This window comes from Mustelus asterias, chromosome 18 (assembly GCF_964213995.1).
Source record: "Mustelus asterias chromosome 18, sMusAst1.hap1.1, whole genome shotgun sequence".
Taxonomy (NCBI): domain Eukaryota; kingdom Metazoa; phylum Chordata; class Chondrichthyes; order Carcharhiniformes; family Triakidae; genus Mustelus; species Mustelus asterias.
Genome location: NC_135818.1, coordinates 59946246 through 59970027, shown reverse-complemented (window position 1 = coordinate 59970027; position 23782 = coordinate 59946246). Strand labels below are relative to the sequence as shown.

At 41.7% G+C, this 23782-nt stretch overlaps 1 protein-coding gene across 2 annotated transcripts; it reads right to left on the bottom strand.

Moving 5' to 3' along the window:
- Positions 1–2804: 2804 nt before the first annotated feature.
- On the bottom strand, positions 2805–23484 carry slc25a47b (solute carrier family 25 member 47b). Of its 2 annotated transcripts, none has more exons than XM_078234114.1 (6): positions 23312–23484; positions 15044–15087; positions 14889–14960; positions 13998–14180; positions 11291–11573; positions 2805–10611 (listed from the first exon to the last, which is right to left on the bottom strand). In XM_078234114.1, the coding sequence occupies exons 1-6, from the start codon at positions 23346–23348 to the stop codon at positions 10322–10324; spliced, it is 909 nt and encodes a 302-aa protein (XP_078090240.1). In that variant the 5' UTR covers positions 23349–23484; the 3' UTR covers positions 2805–10321. The 2 variants fall into 2 exon arrangements, with proteins under 2 accessions (XP_078090240.1, XP_078090241.1); XM_078234115.1 differs by lacking the exon at positions 23312–23484 and adding an exon at positions 17400–18478.
- Positions 23485–23782: the final 298 nt, after the last annotated feature.

The window sequence follows — 23782 nt, the reverse complement described above, 5'->3', positions numbered from 1 at the left end:
TCCCAATACAGAGCCCTGCGGTACACCACTAGTCACAGGCCTCCAGCCGGAAAAAGACCCTTCCACTACCACCCTCTGTCTTCTATGACCAAGCCAGTTCTCCACCCATCTAGCCACCTCCCCCTTTATCCCATGGGATCCAACCTTTTTCACTAGCCTACCATGAGGGACTTTGTCAAACGCTTTACTAAAGTCCATATAGACAACATCCACGGCCCTTCCTTCGTCAACCATTTTGGTCACTTCTTCAAAAAACACCACCAGGTTAGTGAGGCATGACCTCCCTCTCACAAAACCATGTTGACTATCGTTAATGAGTTTATTCCTTTCTAAATGCGCATACATCCTATCTTTAAGAATCTTCTCCAACAACTTCCCCACCACGGACGTCAAGCTCACCGGCCTATAATTACCCGGGAATGTGGCGACTATGGAATTTTCACAGTAACTTCATTGCAGTGTTAATGTAAGCCTACTTGTGACACTAATAAATAAACTTTTAAAACTATTTTCAGTCCTGAAAACTTCAATTTACCCAACATCCATAGCTTTGGAGGAGAGAGTTCTAGATTTTCACTAGCTTTTGTGGAAAAAAGAGGTGCTTCCTGATTTTAATCCAAAGTGGCCTAGGTCCAATTTAAGGTTGTATCCCCTTATTCTGGATTCCCCATTGGAGCAAAGAGTTCTGCATCTACCCAATTAAATCCTCTTTTTCTTTTAAATACCTCAATTGGATCATCCTTCAATCTCGAAGAAAACAATCCAAATTTATGTAACCTATCCGAATCGTTTAACCCTTTTATGCTCCAGTATCAGTTTGGAAATTTGAATTGCAACCCCTTCAAGGCCAATAAATCCTTCTTGTTTAGTGCTGAAAAGTGAATGTAGTACCTCAGATGGGTTCTGACCAAGGCTTTATATAACTGAATCATATCTTGTATTCCAACCACCTTGAGATAAAGGTCAACATTTCATTAGCCTTTTTGAGTACTTTAGGTAAGTGTGCAGTAGCTTTAAATGTTTTATGTACAAGTACATCCAAATCTTTTTGTTCCTCAATTTGCTACAATCTAAAATTGATGACCTCACACTACTTTGCACTGAACTCCATCTGCCAGTTTTGCTCACCAACTTAAACTGGGTCACTTTGTAACTTAATGCTCATATCGACATCTGGTATAGTGTGAAAAATTGGATATAAAACATTCTATTCCCCCATCCATGATAGATATAGTGACATCTCTTGTGGGGACCAGAGTATCCTTTATTGCTACATTCCATCGCCCACCTCCCAAGCAATCATCAATATGTCACAATGATACATGTACTTTTACTTACGCTGATCATTTATTATGGGGAGCAATATCAAATGCCATCATCCGACATAAAATCCTTTCATTTAAGATCTCAGGTGCTTAGCATCAGGCCTAATGTAGCCATCTTCCCCAAGTAGAGAAGCGAAGACTGAGAGCAGAGAAGACTGGGAGGCGACCTGATTGAGGTGTTCAAGATTATGAAGGGCATGGACAGGGTGATAGGGAGCAGCTGTTCCCCTTAGTTGAAGGGAAATGTTACAAGGGGACACAAGTTAAAAGTGAGGGGATGGGAGGTTTAGCGGGGATTTGAGGAAAAACCTTTTTACTCAGAGGGTGGTGAGAGTCTAGAATGCGCTGCCTGGGAGGGTGGTGGAGGTGGGATGCCTCACATCCTTTAAAAAGTACCTGGATGAGTACTTGGCATGCCATAACATTCAAGGCTATGGGCCAGGTGCTGGCAGATGGGATTAGGTGGGCAGGTCAGAGCATTTCATGCATCAGTGCAAACTCGATGGGCTGAAGGGTCTCTTCTACACTAGTATTCTGTGATTCTGTCAACAGAACTCAACCTGGGAAAAGGGAGCATATGTGAACAAATGGAAATGACAGGATGACACCCACTGGTCGATCTCCCTTGTATTTGATGTGATGTAAAGTGCATCCTGTGTTAATGCTATTGACTGTTTGAGAAAAAAGGAAGATCATAGAATAGAATTCCTACAGTGCAGAAAGAGGCCGTTCAGTCCATCGAGTCTGCACTGACCACAATGCCACCCAGGCCCTATCCCCACAACCCCATGCACTTACCCTAGCTTGTCCCCGACAGTAAGGGGCAATTCAGCATGGCCAATCCACCTAACCTGCACATCTTTGGACTGTGGGAGGAAACCGGATCACCTGGAGGAAACCCACACAGACACGGGGAAAATGTGCTAACTCCACACAGACAGTGACCTAAGGTGGGAATCGAATCCGGGTTGTGGCGCTGTGGGGCAGCAGTGCTAACCACTGTGCCAGTATAAGAATAGAAAAATACCTTCAAATACTACATGGAATGTAACTGATGCCCTGACATTCATAGGTTCCCTCGACAGGTCAGGGAGAAATTGCTCCTCAGAGGATAATAGACTACATTGTGCCCTACAATGTGTGGAAGGTATAGTATATAGTGGAACTGTTGTGAAAATTGTTTATTTTCCATTTGTGCCATTTACATTATTTTCTAAATAATATGAAACACATTTTTGTCTTAATTTATATGCAAACACTGTTTGCACTGCCTGTTTGATTCGCAATAATGTGTGAAAGATAATAAATTGTAGTTTTGTGAAACGTTGTATGTACAGGTGTCACAAAGTGCAGAGGAAGGACACAGTGAGAAAATGCCGCACATGATTGCGATATTCTTCATTAATGTTTAGAAATTCAACCTGATGCATGTTTTAAAATGCTCACAAATGTAATTTCAAATTCCAAAATGACCAATAGTGAAAAAGCAACACAAAGTATATTTATTATAAATTTACATTGTAAAAAGCTGGAACAGAAAATAAACAATGTTTTTCTTGCCTCTGTAAGTACAGTCTTTGATCAATAACAATTATTTATATGGTACCTTTTACATTCTTGGATGCCCCAATGCACTTCACAGCAATTAATTACTTTCAAGTCTAAACACTGTCATTTTGCATGCATAAATAGCAGCCAGTTTGCACACAGCAAGATTCCTCATGCAGCAATTGAAATAAATAACTAATATATTTGTTATGTTGGTGAAGGAATAAATATTGGAGGAAATTGGGAGGATTTCATGCTCTTGTTTATAATAGTGGTATGGAGAACTTCTGCATACATGTTATCAGGCAGTGGGCCCTCCGCTGAACTAAAAGATAGCATCTATGGCAGTGCAGCAATTCCCCTAATTCAAAATGGAGATTATCACAGAATCTTAGGAATTGTTACGGCATGGAAGGAGGCCATTCAGCCCATCATGTTTACACCAGCTTTCCAAATGAGCATCATGACATATGAACTCAAATCCTGGAGTGAGGTTTGAACCCAGGACCATTTCATTCAAAGATAAAGAGAAAGACAAAGATAAAGCTAACATTCAAATATTTAGAAAGTAATTTATAAAATATATAACTTGCATTTATATAGCCTCTAACATAACAAAACATCCCAAGGCACTTTACATGGAGCAAAATTTGACACCAAGCCAAATAAGGAGATATTAGGTCAGTTCACCAAATTCTTGGTCAGAGAGGTAGGTTTAGGGAGTACCTCAAAGAAGGAAAGAGTGATGGAGATAAACAAGGAGGGCATTCAGAGCTTAGGGCCTAGGCAACTGAAGATATGGCCACTAATGGTGGAATGATTCTAATTGGGAATGCTCAAGAGGCCAGAATTGGTGGAAGACAGAGATCAAAGGGAAGGTAGGGCTGAAGGAGATTACACAGATATGGAGGAGTGAGGCCACAGACAGATTTGAAAACAAGGATGAGAATTTTAAAACTGAGGCAATGCTTGATCAAGAGCTTAACTGTAAAAATAAACTGAAGTTTCAGATAGTTGTCAATGTATATTAACATTTACCAATCCCTTTGTCCTTATTGCAAAACATTAAAATACTTGTGAATATTCACACAGATTAAGGATATAAATGGTCTCTGTAACTCCTTTTGTAGTTTTAGACCACTCAAGAACAACAATGTATATCTATATAGGACCTGTAACTTAACAAAACATCCCAAGAAACATCCCAGCGATGTTATAAACCAAAATACAACACCATGTCACCTCAGGAGATGACCTAACTTTGATTAAGGAGGTAGTTTTAAAAGGAGAAGGTGGATAGCAAGATGAAAGGGAGAGAGGGAATTCCAGAGCTTAAGGTGTAAGGCATCTGAAGGCACGGCCACTAATGTTGGAGCAATTAAAATTGTGGATGCTCAAGAGACCAGAATTAGAAGAGAGTTCTGGGCTGGTAGAGATTACAGAGATAGGGAGGGGTAAACAATTTGAAAACAAGGATGAGACTTTTAAAATCTAGGATGGGATTTTCCAGCTGCGCTCGCCCCAAAACAGGAAAATCCTGTCCGAGGTCAATGGATCTTTGCATGGTCTGCCCCTCCCTCCACCCACTACGATTCATGTGGCGGGTGGGACGGGAAAAACCCCCCTAGACTTTACTTGGAAATGTAAATTAGGGAGCACAGAGGTGACAGAGGAACAATACATGATGTAAATTAAGACATAGGTTGCAGAGTTTTCGATGACTTCAAATTTACAGAGGGAAGTCAGGAGTGGTGGAATAGCAAAGTTTATTGGCAACAAAGACATGAATTCAGCAGCAAACGAGCTGAGACAAGTTTTAATCAGGCTGAGATAGGCAATTGGCAGCCTTAACGATAGTGCAAATGTAGGCAGAAGATCATCGTTTGGATAAACATGACAAGTTTGCAAAAAGGCTGGTTTAGTCTTAGACTGATGCCAGAGAATGGGTGATATCAGTAGCTGGGGAACAGAATTTGAAGTTGTGACCAAAAACAGTGGTCCTGATATTTAATTTAAGAAATTTCTACTCATTCAGTACTGGTTATTGGATAAGCAGTCTGATAATTTAACAACAGTCAAGGAGCTGAGAGAGGTGGTGATGAGCTAGAGGTGAGCATTGTCAGCGTACTTGTGGAAACCAATGCTGCGCTTTCAGATGATGCCATCAAGGGGCAACATGTAGATGAGAAATAGGACGGAGTCAAAGATACAGCCTTGGGAGACACAATGGGTGGGAAGTCATTCCAATGCTACTCTGGCTTTAATTAGATAAGAATAACCAGGTAAGAGCAGTCTTACTCAGCTGGAAGATGATGGAGGATTGTTGAAGAAGGATTATATAGCCAACATGTCAAAGGCTGCACACAGGTCAAGAAGGCACAGCTTATTTTTGTCACAGTCACATAGGATGCCATGTGTGACTTTGATAAGTGCTGCTTTGATACTGTGGCGAGGAGGAAATCTATTTGGAGGGATTCAACCATAGAGTTCCATTGATAATGGGCATGAATTTGAGAATTCAAGGATATTGGAGAGGAAAGGGAGGTTTGAGATGGTGCAGGTTTGTAAGGATAATAGGGATCAAGAGTTGGTACTTGAGGAAAGGAACATCTTTTTGTGATGACAGCGCCTGAAGACAGAAAAGTATTAACAATATTTGATAACATGAAGACAAGGAAGAGCAGTAGGGTAATCAGTGGCTTCATGGGAATAGAGTCGAAGAGCAGGAAATGCATCTCATGGACAAGTTGAGTTTACAGAGGGCACAATGGAAATAGGAGAAACACGAGAGAAAGATATGAGTTCAGGGCTAAGGTAGCAGAGAACTATAGAGGAGATTTGGCCCAATGGAAGGGTGGGATGTGGCAACGACAGATGATCTCAGTGACCAAAAAAGTCCATGAACTCCTTATAGTTAGACCACCGGGATCTGCAATCTATCTTCATTTAAATAGTATACTGTTTTTCTATTCTTCCTGTCAAAGTGGAGAAATTCACACTTTTCTACATTATACTCGATCTGTCAAATGTTGACCATTTATCTTGTATTCAATCTCCCAAATTTGCCTTTTTAACTGGTTTATATCTCTCAGTGGACGATTTACCTCCTCCTCATACCTATCTTGTTCTCATCAGCAAATTTAACTACCATAACATTCAGTCCCTTCATCCAAGTCATTGATGTAAATTGAAAATAATTGATGTTCCAGCACCAATTCCAGTGGCATCCCATTAGTTTCAGCTTGCCAACCCGAAAAAGACCCAGTTATGCCTACTCCCTGCACTACATGCTCTTATCCTGTATAATAACCTTTGACGTAGCAACTTATCAAATGCCTTTCTGAACTCAAGTACACCACATCTACTGGTGACCTCTTATCCACTTTGTTACATCTTCAAAGAAGTCTAATAAATAAACACTATTTCCATTTTATAAAACCATAATGACTCTGTCTGATCCCATTAGGATTTTCTAAGAATCCTGCTCTAACCTTCTTAATAACGGATTCTAGCAATTTCCATATGACAGATGTTAGACTAACAGGCCCAGTTTCCTGCTTCCTATCTCCGCCTTTGACTAAAGGTGTCACATTTGCCATTTTCTAATCAGGTGGGACCCTTCCAGAATCTAAGAAATTTTGGAAGCTTATGACCAATTCTTCTACTAACTCTGCAGCCACTTCTTTAAAGACTCTAGGATGCAGGCCATCTGGTCCTGGAAACTTGTCAGTCTTTAGATTGAATAGTTTTCCCAGCACTTGTTGCCTGGTGATGGCAATTGTTTTCAGTTTCTCCCTCTCTTGCATCTCTTAATTTTCAAATATCTTTAGAAAGTTTACTAAGTCTTCTACAATGAAGACAGACACAACATACCTCCACCATTTCCTCGTTTCCCATGATCAATTCCCTAGACTCTCTCTAGAGGACCAACATTAGCTTTAGTTACCTTTTTCCTGTTTAAATACTGCAGAAACACTTACTATCTGTTTATATCATACTAGCCTGCTTTATTTCATACTCTACTTTCTCCCTCTTGATTAATTGTATTGTCATTCTTTGCTGATTGTTAAAATCTGACCGATTTTCTGTCATACCACTAATCCTTCCATAAGATCAAGAATGCACAAATGGCCAAAATTAGAAGAGTGTAGAGATTTTGAAGGGCTGGTGGAGGCTAAAGGGATATGGAAAGACAAGGCCAAGGAGATATTTGAAAACAAGGATAAGGATTTTAAAATTGAGATGTTGTCAGACCAGGAGCCAGTGAAAATCAACAAGCACAGTGATGATGAGTGATCAAGATTTGGAACAATTTAAGATATAGGCAGCAAAGTTTTGGAAGAGTACAACTTTATGTAGGATGAAGGTGAGTGGCCAGCAGAGCATTGGAATAGTTGAGCCTAAAGGTAACAAGAGGATGGCTGATGGTTTTATGTGAGTCAAGGTAGGGTCAGAATGGAGCGATGTTATGAAGGGTGTAAGCCATATGGATATCTGCTTGGACAGCCATCTGGGCTCAAACACAGCCCCACCTTGCAAAAGGAGTTGCCAGGTATGGAAAGAGTTCAGGGAACAAGGTTTGTGGTGGGGCTAAAGACATCTTCCGTATTGAGTTGGTGGAAATTTCTGCTCATTCAATATTGGATGTGGGACAAGCTGACAAATCAGACAGTGGAACAATTAGAGCAAAAATAGAGCTAAGCGTCATCAGCGTACACATGGAACCTGATGTGTTTTCAATTGATATCACCGAGGGGTAGCTTATAGGTAAGAAACAGATGGGGCAAGGGTAGATCCTTGGGAAATTCCAAAGCTAACAGTGCAGGACTGGGAGGGGAAGCCATTTCAAATGATTCTCCAGCTGCAACTCAATAGATTAGAATGGAAACAAACAAGGGCAGGTCCACCTAATCAGACAGCAAATGGGAGGCACTGGGGGTGGATGGTGTGATAAACTGTGTCAGAGGTTGCGATAGATTGATAACGACGTGGGTGGATAAAAAATGTTATTTGTCACTTTGACAATTTCTCCATCTTGGGATGAAACAAGATGGGATGCTTAAAAAAGAAATTGCCAGAGGAATAAGGAGACAGACCAACACGGGTTTAAAGATAAGGATTAAGCCACAACTGCCACAGTTTGAGCAGGGCACGTGGTGAAAAGTATAGTCATGCAGGGGAGTTGCAGTAAGAGGATAAGTATCATCACTTTTCATTCATGTCTCCATTAAAGTCATGATGACAAAGTGATATCCACAAAAAGCTCATGGAGGGCAAGGGAATGTGCAATCTAGAAGATGTGAAGACAGCAATCCTCTAACAGAGTCCACAGGATGGTGCTAAAACAGTTGTAGTGGATGCCCGGACATTCACAATGTGGAGTTGTCGGCGTTGGACTGGGGTAGGCACAGTAAGTAGCCTCACAACACCAGGTTAAAGTCCAACAGGTTTATTTGGTAGCACAAGCTTTCAGAGCGCTGCTCCTTCATCCGGTGAGTGAAGAGTTCAGTTCACAAACAGAGTAATATATAGACACAAACTCAATTACAAGATAATGGTTGGAATATGAATCTTAACAGGTAATCAAGTCTTTACAGATGCAGACAACGCGAGTGGAGAGAGGGTTAAGCACAGGTTAAAGGAGGTGTGTATTGTCTCTAGTCAGGACAGTTAGTGAGATTTTGCAAGCCCAGGCAAGTCGTGGGGGTTACAGATAGTGTGACATGAACCCAAGATCCTGATTGAGGCCGTCCTCATGTGTGCGGAACTTGGCTATCAGTTTCTGCTCAGCGATTCTGCGTTGTCGTGTGTCGTGAAGGCCACCTTGGAGAACGCTTACCCGAAGATCAGGGGCTGAATGCCCGTGACTGCTGAAGTGTTCTCTCGGCATAATCTGTGTTATAGATACATTGATGATATTTTCTTCCTTTGGACTCATAGCAAACAATCACTGAAACAACTATATGATGACATCAACAAGTTCCATCCCACCATCAGACTCACCATGGACTACTTTCCAGAATTGGTTGCATTCTTGGACATGCATCTCCATCAAGAATGATCACCTCAGCACTTCACTGTACCACAAGCCCACGGATAACCTCACGATGCTCCACTTCTTCAGCTTCCACCCTAAACACGTTAAAGAAGCCATCCCCTACGGACAAGCCCTCCATATACACAGGATCTGCTCAGATGAGGAGGATTGCAACAGACACCTACAGACACTGAAAGATGTCCTCGTAAGAACAGGATATGGCGCTCAACTCATCGATCAACAGTTCCAACGTGCCACAGTGAAAAACCGCACAGACCTCCTCAGAAGATAAACACGGGACATGGCGGACAGAGTACCCTTTGTCGTCCAGTACATCCCCGGAGGAGCTACAACATCTTCTCCGGAGCCTTCAACGTGTCATCGATGAAGATGAACATCTCGCCAAGGCCATCCCCACACCTCCACTACTTGCCTTCAAACAACCACGCAACCTCAAACAGACCATTTTACGCAGCGAACTACCCAGCCTTCAGGAGAACAGTGACCACAACATCACACAACCCTGCCACCGCAACTTCTGCAAGACGTGCTGGATCATCGACATGGATGCCATCATCTCATGTGAGAACACCACCCACCATGGTACATACTCTTGTGACTCAGCCAACATTGTCTACCTGATACGCTGCAGGAAAGGATGTCCTGAGGCATGGTACATTGGCGAGACCATGCAGACACTACGACAACGGAAGAATGGACACCGCTCAACAGTCACCAGGCAGGAGTGGTCCCTTCCTGTCGGGGAACACTTCAGCAGTCAAGGGCATTCAGCCTCTGATCTTTGAGTAAGCGTTCTCCAAGGCGGCCTTCTGACACACGTCAACACAGAATCGCTGAGCAGAAACTGATAGCCAAGTTCCGCACGAGGATGACCTCAACCGGGATCTGGGGTTCATGTCGCACTATCTGTAACCCCCATGACTTGCCTGGGTTTGCAAAATCTCACTGACTGTCCCGGCTGGAGACAATTCACACCCTTTAACCTGTGCTTAACCCTCTCTCTACTCACATTGTCTGCATCTGTCAAGACTTGATTACCTGTTAAGACTCGCATTCCAACCATTATGTTGTAATTGAGTTTGTGTCTATATATGCTCGTTTGTGAACTGAACTCTTCACTCACCTGATGAAGGGGCAACGCTCCGAAAGCTCGTGCTACCAAATAAACCTGTTGGACTTTAACCTGAGACTTTCACATACAGATGACACAGCAGTCGGTGCCTGTGCCAAGAATCACCACTGATAAATATAACATTCAAAATAACAAGGTAACATTTCTCCAAATGTCAAAATTAGTTCCAAAAATAATTGTGAAATCAAATTCATTTCCTATTGGTTTTGAATTTTTTTTAAACCAGCAAGATATACTGTTTTCAGAGATTCTTGAACCTCACCAATCTTTTAAGTCTGTTTTTTTGAGGAATGCCAGAACAGTTTCATAAATTACAAATGTCAGTCCATTAACAGGAAATGCACGAACACAGTTCAAGCTCAAACCCTTGAAGAAAACTCTTGTTCCTTCCTGTCTGAAACTTTCGCTGATACAATTCAGTACACCACTATATCTCTGCTGTCCCATGCCATCCATCTGCATTCGGGATTTCATGACATCCATTGGAGTTGCCAATGTCCAGTAAGTCATGCCAGCACATCCACCAGCTAACAACATGGCTGACCAATCTGATGAGGAAGAAAAAGCTTTTAACTCGAGATATCTTCAACATGTAAAATCATTTCTCCATATGTTTGCTATCCCATTTCACGCAAATCTGAAAGACCTCACCCTCCATTTGCATAGTGCTTTTAACATGGAAAAGATTTGTAAGAGGCTTCACAGAAATGTAATCAGACACAAATAGATGCTAAAAATGGAGAAATGTGAAAGGTTAGTCAAAAAGATGGGTTTTAAAGAGAGTTTTAAAGGAAGATGAATGGTTTAAGACATGGTCATCAAAGTGGGAGAGTTAAGAGATCAGAATGTGTAAATGGCAGAACAAAGGTAAGCAGAATGTCAAAGGACAACCCGAGATCTATAATCTCCGAATGGCTGCCATCAGCACCCTTCTTAGCCATGATCACCACCATTTACATTCCCTTTGTCTTCTCTATGACATCTTTATCAATTCTACCCCCACAGTATAAATCGCATCCTAGTTTCTGTTGTCTTCAGTTCTAACAAGGAGTCATTCAGACTCAAAACATTAGCTCTATTCTCTCTCCGCAGATGCTGTCAGACCTGCTGAGATTTTCCAGCATTTTTTGTTTTTGTTTCAGATTCCAGCATCTGCAGTAATTTGCTTTTATCCTAGGTAAATCATCTGTTGAACTGAACTTGAAACAATTGCAAATTTGTAAATACCTGGCTTATGTTGTCCTTGTGGAGTCAGCCATTCGGTGAAAATGGAGTATGCCAGAAAATATAATCCAAAACACGGGATGTCTCTTAACCACAGTGCAGTAATACCTCTGTATAATCCTAAAACTCCTTCCTCTTTGATTACTGTTATTAGGCAGTGGATTGGGCCTCTGTATTTGGGCTTTGATAAAAGGTCACGAGATGGAGGACCTTGGTAAGACTGATGAGGATGGGTTTGATTCTGCTGCCTTATTTTGATTAGGTCAATAGGAGCAAACACCATAGCCTGAAAAAAAAATCAAAATGTTTTAAATGACAATATAATAAAGAATACATTTGTAATGACTTCAACAAGCCACATGAGGTTGGCTTCTTGGAGTATGAATTCCCAATTGAGCAGGCAATTATGACCTTGATCAGGGACATCTTTTTGTGATGACCTTGATCAGGGAGTTCATACTCCAAGAGGCCAACCTCACGTGCCTTGTTGAAGTCATTACAACATTTAGGTTTGGTTTTAAAAATCGGTGTCCTGTGAGGAAATTAGGCTAAGGACAAAATTCATAATATTTTTAAAAAGAAGCATTTTTAAAAATCAATTTATAAATATTGGTTATCGAGAACTATCTATGACTTAAGCACTGGACTTTGTGTGCCTTAGATTGTTCTGTTCATATATGGAGTTGCATAAAATCTCTTAATTTGCATAGAGTTATCCAATCTACAAAACCATACAATATTAAACAAATTAGTGTACAATAAAGTAAAGTCACCATAGTCTTAGATGACCACAGGCTGTCTCTCCTTTGAGGGGGAGAGCTGACTGGTGGTGATTTAACCTGAGGATCATGGCACCTCAGGCAAGAGGCGAGGTTGAGAAGGCAGGCCTTCATGAATAACTACAGCTGGTATGGGAATTGAGCCCGCGCTGCTGGAATTGCTCTGCGTTGCAATATAGCTGCCCAGCCGACTGAGCTAAACCGACTCCCTTGTGTGGTTAAATGTGATATTTCCCTCTATCAGGGTGGCCTCCTTTTCTGTCCATCCAAAATAAACTAAACTTCTACAGTGTGTTTCCCACAGATTCAAGAACTTGATGGGGATGCCTGGAATGGTTGGTTGCAAGTCGGAATGATTTTCCATTTGTCACGCACATTTCATGTCCTCATGGTGGCCAAATAGTTTCCTGCTCACCTCAGTTTAATGTCTCATCTGATTAACAGAAACCCTGACAATGCAGCACTCAGTACTGCATTTAGAGTCAGTCTACGTTGTGATGAGGTTTGGCTTTGAACCCAAAACCTTTTGACTCAGGTATGAGAATACCACCATTGAGCCAAAGTTGCTGTACATAAGGTCAGCTTGCAATTATTTACAGATATACACAAAATTGTGAAGTCCCTTACTGATTTGTTAACAGTTTAAATCAGTGATCAGGAAGCATTTTACATAAAATAAAATGGAGAACTTATGGTAATTTATAGATCCAATTTAGTACTGGCAGCAGATACATTCTTAAGAGAAAAGATGAAAGATATACTGCAAACAAGTATAGAGTATCATGTCATTACAAATTTAGTTAGCTAGGATACACTAGATCACCTGATTCAAGACAAACGTTTATCATAGAATCCCTACAGTGCAGAAAGAGACCATTCGGCCCATCGAGTCTGCACTGGCTCTCCAACAGAGCATCTTACCAAGGCCCACCTCATCCCCATAATCCCGCCTATTTACCCTGCTAATCCCCCTAACCTACACATCTTGGGACACTAAGGGACAATTTAGCATGGCCAATCCACCTAATACGCACATCTTTAGGCTGTGGGAGGAAACTGGAGCACCCGGAGGAAACCCATGCAGACAAAGGAAGAAAATGCAAACTCCACACACACAGTCACCCAAGGCCGGAATTGAATCCAGGTTGCTGGCGCTGTGAGACAGCAGTGCTAACCACTGTGCCACCATGCCACCGAAATCACTTCACATTTTATCAGAAGTCACAAGTTTCACAGGACAGTTGCACATATATGGCACGATCCCACCCTCCCTCAAATTTATGCATTAGTACAGAATTAACCAACTTCAATCTAATTAACTTGGGCTGTGGATGATATTGGAATAGTGTAGATTAGAGGGGCTTTAGATTGGTTCCACTGGTCGGCGGAACATCGAGGGCATGGCACCCTGAGGATTATCAGATGATCGGTTGTGATCTAATTGAATGGTGTGGCAGAGTAGTGGTCTACTTCTACAACTTATGGTCTTAGCAACTACCCTCCTTGATATTTCAAGATAATTTAGGCCTTTTGGCTAAGATCAAGTGTAGTATGGTCGGCAGCCCATGGTCGGCCGCACTTGGTTGAGGTCATTAGGTTACATTGAAGCTTCATATGTTTCATATGAAGCAATTTTTAAAAGCGGCATCTCGGCCTTTTGGCTAAGACGCAAATGAGCTCAAGTCTTGGAGGAGGAACCTCCCCCTTCTCCAATCAGCTTGGCTCATGTAGATCAGGCCCAGGACAGGGTGGTTTGGTCGCTCGCCCTGTCTTGTCAGCCTGGATCTGAAATGTCTCAACTTGTTGAGACTCTGAATTGGATTTGATTTGATTGAATTGGAAAAGTATTTTAAAAAACTTGGGCTGTAACCCTAAGCAACAAAAAAGACAATACATGAACTCATTTGCCAATTATCATACAAGTTACTTACTTCAGCAGTCCCTGCAGAGCAACCTGCGATGAAGACATCAAGTCTGGCTGGTTTCACATCTGAGCTACTATGTCGCAACTGACTTAAAAAATGGAGGCAATTTCTGTACGTGCCAAAGCAAACTGAACCGCAAACAGACACTGACAGAACAGGCAATGCCATTCCTTTATAAAATCCATAGACCTGAGTAAAAGGCACAACAAATATTACTGAAGATTTTCTCATTAAACATTAAATTCAGAGACAGGCCATCAGGCAGAGATGTTAGGAAATACTTTGTGCAAAGGATGGTTGAAGTGTGGAACTTTTCTCCCACAAAAAGCAGTTAGCTGAGTTAATCATTTTCATTCTGATCAATAGATTTTCACTCGCCAAGTGTTTTAAGGGATATGAAGTCAAGTCAGATGGAGGAAGTTACGATCTCATTGAATGTCTGCACAGATTTGAGGAGCTAAACAGCTGACTCCTGTTCCTGTTTGCATATTTAAATTGAAAAACATCTTTTTGCCAAATTATAAAAATTATTTCAAACCTTATTGTGTAGTTATTGCGTAGTACCTGGCCTTCTAGTTGAGCAGACAGATTTATATTGGTTGAGGTTGCAACATGATATTTCAGCACTCGACACTGGGAATGATTCATTGAAGGTTGGCCCAAATTGAAGGCCACACAGTTTGTGATAAATTTATAGAAACTAAATGGATTTCAGAGGAGGATGGGTTTGCTTCATAACTAGAAAACTGTAATGCTCAACCTCTGGCAATACTTCAAATTAAACACAGTTATATCCAAGACAGCCATAGGCAAAGAAGTAAAGATATGGAAGGTTTCTAAAATAAACATTCTTTGTTTCACAAAGTTATACACAAATTGACAAAAACTCAGGTTTACCTTCTCTCTTTGATATGTTGATTGAATACAGTGCCAAACACTACTGTACATGTGCTGTGTCTGAATTCTCACCTGGTGAGACAACAGCTATTAACTCCAATATCATGGGTATAAGCACGAACAATTTCTGTCAATAGCCCAAATAAATACTCTACCTTGATTGTATCCAAAGGATATCCCACAGCAGTAGCAAGTCCACCTGTGGTGGCAATGTAGATTTCACATCAGTGGATACAAAATAGAACTTTAATTGTAAACATTACACGATAGAAAATCTTCAACATGCTCATCTTGCATAACATTTCTAAACTAACTAACTGCAGTCTGTAAACTTAAAAAAAAACTAAGGTTGGAATTCTCGCTCTCGCCCTTGGCTGGGATTCTCCGGTGCCGCTGCAGTGAATGGAGTTTTCGCTGAGTGCTAAATTCTCCATTCTCGCTGGCAGGGGCAGGGTGAACAAGATTGGAGAATCCCAGCCCAAGTGGTGTACATGTGTTGACTCAGTGATGGTCCTTGTTTTGCCCTGCATTCTGCATTCCTTCAGAGCAAGGCTTCCTCTATTCAACTTCAACTAACCCAGTTTGCAATCTGCTCTTTCACCTCCAGAAACCAAATTTCAATTATGATTTTAGAAAAGTTTTCCAGGGTGTTAAGCAAAGTGGCATTAATTCTTACTGTTTCTAATTGATCGAAGTAGTACAAAGTGCTGGAAAATGGGATTAGAATGGATGGGTGCTTGATGGCCAGTGAGAACATGATGGGCTGAAGGGCCTCTTCTGTGCAGTAATGCTCTATACATAGCGAAATCTGTTCAAGTCTCACACTGTTCCCAGAAAGTGATGGTTGGTCTGCTACACAGCTTAAGATTGGTTGAGGCACATTTTTAGAAGTACCCCAGCTACCCCTAGCAATCCAGTGGCTGACAGTACGGGTACCCGGTTATCAGCTGGAGTCAGAGCCTTTGCCATTTTCCAGTTACCAGAATGTAATTATAAAAAGAGGGAGTCATTACTCTGGATCTAGTGCATGCATTAACATGAAAAACACCATCCAGGACAAAGCAGCCGGCTTGATTGGCACCACATCCACAAAGGTCCACTTCACTCCCTCCACCATCGACGATCAGTAGCAGCAGTGTGTACTATCCACAAGAATCTCTGTGGCAATTCAACAAAGATCCTTAAGACAGCACTTTCCAAGCCCACAACTACTTCCATCTAGAAGGACAAGGGCAGCAGATACATGGGAACGCCACCACCTGTAAGTTTCCCTCCAAGCCACTCACCATCCTGACGTGGAAATATATCACCATTCCTTCGCAGTCGCTGGGTCAAAATCCTAGAGTTCCCTCCCTAAGGGCATTGTGGGTCAACCCACGGCATGTGGACTGCAGCGATTCAAGAAGGCAGCTCACCACCACTTTCTCAAGAGCAATTAGGGATGGGCAATAAATGTTAGCCAGCCAGTGAAGCTCATGTCCCATGAATGAATTTTAAAAACTGTATCATTCTCAAATACAATCGTATTTAATGAACACAAAAATAATCACAAAAAATGTTTTAATTTCTCAAATTAGAAGTTTTGACAAATTTGTCCTGGTTTAAATCAGCACTGCTTCTACCAGGGTTGTCTCTCTCCTTCATATTAATGTTCCTGCAATCCAGATAGGGTAACTGGTACATGCAAACAATGAAGGATCGCCCCGAGATGTCACGGTTATGATGATGGATTGCAATTCACGCGTTTTCAGGCTTTTCATTGACAGGAAACTACTGATGCTGGTTTCCAAATGCTGCAATTGCTAGAATAAAAATATAGATATTCCTTGTACCTAACTCAACTGGTCTGTTGATTTCCCTCAATAGCAACAAAAAAAATAGGAAACTCAACAAAAGATATCAAGCCTGCAGATAAATCAGACATTTTACCAGTAGTTAATCTGCTGAGGTTATTTTAGGATATGTCACAATATGACAATACTGGGCAACCTCAGACCAACTATTTCCAATACATGAGAGTACATAACAGAGCTTGTGGGTTAAGATGCACACAAGTACTGTACAAAAGGATAAAAAATTGTATTAACTTACTATTAAATTATATTGATTCTTTATTTTGCAAAAAAATTCAAAAAACACAATAAAATAAAACTATCAAAAGAATACAAAAATGTTTCTGCAACATATTGTGTCATTCATTATGAAATGATGCATAAATGTTTGTAAAAGCCACTGTGAAAAGTGCATAGTGACTATGCCAGAGAAAAGAAAGTGCACAGAAGTTACAAACTCCTTTTTAATAATAGCCATAGCACATTTACTTTGCATCCGAATGTTCCAGCAATTAACAGTATCTGTAAAATGATATAGATCCCTCAAGCAAAAAACAAATCATCTGAAAACGTGACAAGAAATGTTACTGAGAAACCAAAATGAAAAAGGTTAGAAAAAGGAAACAATGCCAAAATGAATTTTGCCTTTAGCGTGCCACTTAAAAAGATGACAGTCTACTTTGTGCTGTGATGCACCATCAATTTACGAGGACTCCAGCGAGTGAGTGAAATACAACAGGCTTTTAATCACAAAGAACTGGAACACACCCTTGTAGTCAGACTGAGGCAGAGGGGAGGAACCGTTACCTTTATACCTCGATCAGGTGGAAAGGGAGGAGTCTCGAGTCAGGCGCAGCAGGGGTGTGTCCAGGCATACAACATGCAGTTACAGTGGGTCACCACATGCTGAAATTATTTTTTTAATGAGTCGAAGTTCAGTATAAAAACAGATAAATAATATCACCATTTATATAATGTGATCACTTTCCTAAAATATCAAGTTACATCTCAATTAAAATGAACCACTCTAATTACTTACCCAACACTTAAAATGGCCGATTGCACAGAGAAGCTATGGGGATGCAAACAATGTGCTTGTGGCTTTGGCACGAGTTATCAGCAAATCACGTACAGGATACAAATCTCAGCTTTCCAGATTGCAGTCTACCAGGGTGTCAGACTTTTAATATTTTTTAACTTGCTAGTACATTATTTTGATTTTTTTTTAAAGTTACTGTGAAAATCCCCAAGTCGCCACACTCCGGGGGATTTTCACAGTAATTTTTAAAAATGCTATTTATTAATTATGAAGATTGTTTCTTTTGCGTAGCTAATTGCATCTTTCAGGAGTTTAGTCATGGAGCCTCCAGGATTGTGTTCATATTTGTAACAAGTCCCTGGAGTTTATTCAGACCAATGGTATTAGGAAGGGATTACAATTAATTAAGGCTAAGAAAGATCAATTGGCCCATCTTAACCGATCCACCCAAAATGATCCTAAAATCTTCCCATTACATAATGAATTATATCTTAATGATTTAGAGTTTTTTTCTTCTATTAGTCCAGGATCCATCCCATACATCAATTACTCTCTGTGCAAAGTAGACATTCCTGACAGCACTTCGAAATTTGATTTTTACTAGTTTGAGACCACTATTTGAATCCATGGTCCTTGACCTACTCTTTCAACTTAAAGGAATTTAAATTTAAGGTAATTGTCCAGATTTACTTTTTCATTTAATTAATCATTCACTGACGCAAGATCACCTCCCAAGATATCTCCTTTTGAGGCTTAAAAGCTCAATTCTTTCCCCATGTCTCACACTTCTAGCAAGAAGTCTCACAACACCAGGTTAAAGTCCAACAGGTTTATTTGGTAGCAAATACCATAAGCTTTCGGAGCACAGCTCCTTCGTCAGATGGAGTGGATATCTGTTCTCAAACAGTGCAAACAGACACAGAAATCAAATTACAGAATACTGATTAGAATGCAAATCTCTACAGCCAGCCAGGTCTTAAATGTACAGACAATGTGGGTGGAGGGAGCATTAAACACAGGTTAAAGAGATGTGTATTGTCTGGGGGAGCACTTCAGCAGTCACGGGCATTCAGCCTTGGATCTTCAGGTAAGCGTTCTCCAAGGCGGCCTTCACGACACACGACAGCGCAGAGTCGCTGAGCAGAAACTGATAGCCAAGATCCGCACACATGAGGACGGCCTAAACCGGGATGTTGGATTTATGTCACATTATCAGTAACCCCCACAGCTTGCCTTCTGGACTTGCAGAATTTCACTAGCTGTTCTGTCTGGAGACAATACACATCTCTTTAACCTGTGTTGAATGCTCCCTCCACCCACATTGTCTGTACATTTAAGACCTGGCTGGCTGTAGAGATTTGCATTCTAATCAGTATTCTGTAATTTGATTTCTGTGTCTGTTTGCACTGTTTGAGAACAGATATCCACTCCATCTGACGAAGGAGCTGTGCTCCGAAAGCTTATGGTATTTGCTACCAAATAAACCTGTTGGACTTTAACCTGGTGTTGTGAGACTTCTTACTGTGCTTACCCCAGTCCAACGCCGGCATCTCCACATCAACACTTCCAGCATCAGGGATCAAGGTTGAATTTCTCCTTTGTGTCTTTCTACATCATCCAGCTCAATGGGGTTGCATTCACCTGGTTCCATTCGTAATTATCCACTCATGGCCAGATAATCACCTGCAACGACTTCTATTTCCACTCCTGCACCATCACCTCGGAATCCTCCAAGGATCTATTCCTGATTCCCTCTTACTTCCCACCTATTTGCTACCCCTTGGCATTATCCAAAAACACTGTCATCTTCTTGTACGCTGATGACAATCATCTCTACCTGACCACCACCTCTCTCAACCCCTCCATGGTCTATAAATTGTCAGATTGATTGTCCAACAGCCAGTACTTCAAGAAGAACAAAAATTTTCTTCAACTAAACATGAGAAGACTGAAGTCTTCAGACCCCGCTATAATCTCCACTCCTCGCTACAATCTCCGTTCCCTCGCTACAAACCCTCTTCCGGGCAACTGTCTGAGGCAGGACCCAAACTGTTAGCAACCTTGGTGCCAAATTTGACACAAAGGCGAACTTTTGACCACATATCCATGCAATCACAAAGACTGACTATTTCCACCTCTGTAACATCACCTGACTCTGCTCCTCCATCTGCTACTGAAATCTTCATCCATGCCAATGTTACTTCTGGATTTGAACATGTTACACATTCCTGGCTGTTTTATCACTGTAAACTAGAGGTCATCCAAAGCTCTGCTACCCCATGTTCTTATCTGCACCAAATCCCATTCACGCATTATCTTGGCGTGTGCTGATCTACACTGACTTCCGGAAATGCAGCACCATGATATTAAAAGTTTCATCCTTTGTATCCAAATCCCTCCATTGCCTTGCCTCTCCCTGTCTCTGTAAACACTCCCATCCCCACAACCCAATTAGGTACAAGCGATCATCTAACTCTAGTCTCGTGAGCATCATAAACTAGAATCAAGGCATGATATAACCATTCAACATTCTGGCCCAGCCCAGGCTGCTGCTACAGCCCATTGTTAATTTTATGCCCTTAAAAGTTTAAATTTTAAAAAATCTTTAGCAACAGTTTACTGCATGCAGGAATGAGACTCAACGGTTTAAATGGTTCCCTTTCTGTTGGGGAGGTTGCATTAGCATTATGATGTTGGAAAAAGGGAGGTTGAGAGTGAGGTGTTGTTTGTGCAAGGCGAGCAGCAGAATGAAGCAAACTGCCCAGCAAGTACTGATGTAGCTCTTTATTGGCAGAATGTGCTGGTCAATTTAGTATCAGTAATGGCATGCAGCAAGAACTCATCATTATTTTCCCAGCAAGGTTTGAGACAACATTGTTTATTAATTGTAGCCAGCTCAGGGGCAGATTTACATTGAAACACACTGTGCCTGGGCAAAGGGTCTCCAAACGACAAGGAGCCCTAAAGTGATGAGCGAGTCTCTCACAACCAATCAGGGACAGAACTGGTTAGGTGCATTGACCCGGACAGGCACTGGAATGTGGTGACTAGGGGATTTTCACAGTAAGTTCATTGCAGTGTTCATGTAAGCCTTACTTGTGACTAATGAATAAACTTTAACTAATTTGATATTCTTTCCAGAATTTACATATCAATTACTCTGCTGAGCCAATCAAAGAGGAGGGGACAATTCTTTGCTGACATAATCACCGCTCGGAACTACATTATCCATGCGGTTTGTGGCACTGTGAAGAATATCAGTGTGGAATCAGAGGGAGGCCCAGCCCCTGGTGCCTCATGGAGACATAGTTCTGCCATGGACAGCAGTATTTAGTGCCCAGCGTTTGGGAGTTCGAATCTGAGAAAGCGTGAACCCAAACAACTGTCACGTAGGCAGGGCTGCAATTGGAGGTGTGCACGGGTAAATGTCAGACCCGGATGGTGGGCACAGGACCACAGTTCTTTAACCACCTCAACCCCATTTCACCTTCCTTCACTCGTATTCCCCTTCACTCCCATCCCTCTCCTTCACCCTTATCCATCATGCCCCATCTCACCCTCCTTCACCCCCATTCCCCCCTCATTTACCCATATCCCCCTCTTTACCCCCATATTTCATGCCCCATCCCCTCCTTCACCCCATTTCACCCTCTCGTCATCACCATCATCCCCTTCTTTACTCCTCCATCCCCCAATAGGAAAATGCTGATTGTGTGTGTGTTCCACATAAGAGCTTAGTGTGCAAAATTAAAGCACGTGGGATTAGGGGTAATATATTGACATGGATTGAGAATTGGTTAGCAGGAAATGGAGAGTAGGAACAATTGGGTATTTTTCAAAGTGTCAGGCAGACTAGTGGTCCCACAGGGGTCAATGTTTAGGCCCCAGCTGTTCATAATATACATCAATGATTTGGATGAGGGAACCAAAGGTAATATTTCCAAGTTTTCTGATGACACGAAACCTGGTGGGAATGTGAGAGGAGTTAAGATTCTTAAAGATTATTTAAATAAATGGAGTGAGTGACGGATGCAGTATAAAATGGGTAAATGTGAAGTTATCCACATCGGACAGGGAAACAGAATGGCCGAGTATTATTTAAATAGTGATAGATTGGGAAATGTTGATGTACAAAGGAGTTTGGGTGTCCTAGTACACCAGTCACTCAAAGCAAGCATGCAGCAATAGCACCCAGTAAGGAAGGCAAATACTTTGTTAGCTTTCATTGCAAGACTTCTTCAGTACAGGAGCAAGAATGTCGTAGTGCAGCTGTACAGGGCTTTGGCGAGACCACACCTAGAATACTGTGTGCCATTTTGGTCTGCTTATCTAAAAAAGGATATACTTGCCATAGAGGGAGTGCAATAAAGGTTCACCAGACAGATTCCTGGGATGGCAGGATTGTCGTATGAGGAGAGATTGGATCAACTAGGTCTGAGTTTAGAAGAATGAGAGGGAATCTTATTGAAACTTACAAAATTCTGACAGAGCTGGACATATTGGATGCAGGGATGTTATTTCCTCTGGCTGATGGCTAGAACAATGGGTCACAGTCTCAGAATACAGAATAGATTATTTAGCTCTGAGATGATGAGAAATTTATTCATTCAGAGGATGCTGAACCTTTGGAATCTCTACCACGGAAGGCTGTTGAAGCCAAATCACTGAATATATTTAAAGGAGGAAATAGATAAATTTCTGGACTTTAAAGATGCCAAAGGGTATGGGGAGAACATTGGAGAATGATGTTGAGATAAAGGGTCCGCATGATCATATTGAATGGCGGAGTAGGCTCGAAGGGCCAAAGAGCATTCTCCTCCTATTTTCCACATTTCCTGCCCTTACTTCTTATGTTATCACATAAGCCAGTGATACTAATTAGTAGCAGTGTGATCCCAGCATTGAGAAACCCTGTTAGAGCTTCCTCGCACTCCGACGTGACCCCGCTAACCACCCCATTTCTTCCCACTATTCAAGATTTATCCTGAATTTCCCCAACTTTGAGTTTAATGGCTAACCTGCCATGCAGAACTTTGTGAAATCCATTTTACATAACAGCTTCTAAACGCCTCTCCCTGGAAGGAGGGCATCAATAACAAGAGATGGGTTTGCACAAACTAAGAATCAATGCCACTTAGGAAAATGGTTTAAACTGTCCCTGAACATGACAACATTTACAAACTAGTGTAGATATCTAATATCCACAGCTGCTCAGGTGACCTTCAAACGCCAACAATAACTGAATAAACCAAATCTAACCGCAAGCAATTCATTCCAACACGTTTGTTCCATTCAGCTTTTAAAATGACCAGATTCTTCATTAACAAAAAACATTCTTGAGAATGTTATTTTAAGAACAGGCTCTTAGCGAATCCATAAAAAGCTGAAATAATAACCAGAACACATCAAAACTGGTGAATATTTTCCGCGTGTGTATCAATTTAAAACTTTCTCATTTTAACAACAAACTTTGAATAATAACTCCGTGTGTAGAATAAATTGGGGATACTTCTCTGACTTTGAAGCACTTACTGAAGTTTGGCATCTCTTACCTGCAACCCACCCTGCTAGGAAGTCAAGTAAATGCATTTTGTGCCAAATGTCACCTCCTTCTCCAAAGCTCTGTCGGGGTGATGGACAGTTTGTAACTGTCACACAAAGGCCTAGCCACAGTGGCAGTCCCACTAACTTCAGTTATGTAACACAGTCTGCAAGCATGCTAATAAACACCCGACAAAGCACTGCCGCAGAAACTGATCCCGCGACCGTCCGCTGGCGGAAACAGCCGAGTGATGGCGTAAACAAACATGCAATGCCTTATTCGGCGGCGGAAATAGCCGAGTGTTGGGAGGCTCGAACGACAGATGGCGGAAATAGCCGAGTGTTGGAAGGCTCAAAGCCGCCACGGGCAGAAATAGCCGACAGGTGACGGAAATAGCCGAGTGTTGAGACGCCCGAACCCGCAGTGGGCGGAAATAGCCGAGTGTTGAGACGCCCGAACCCGCAGTGGGCGGAAATAGCCG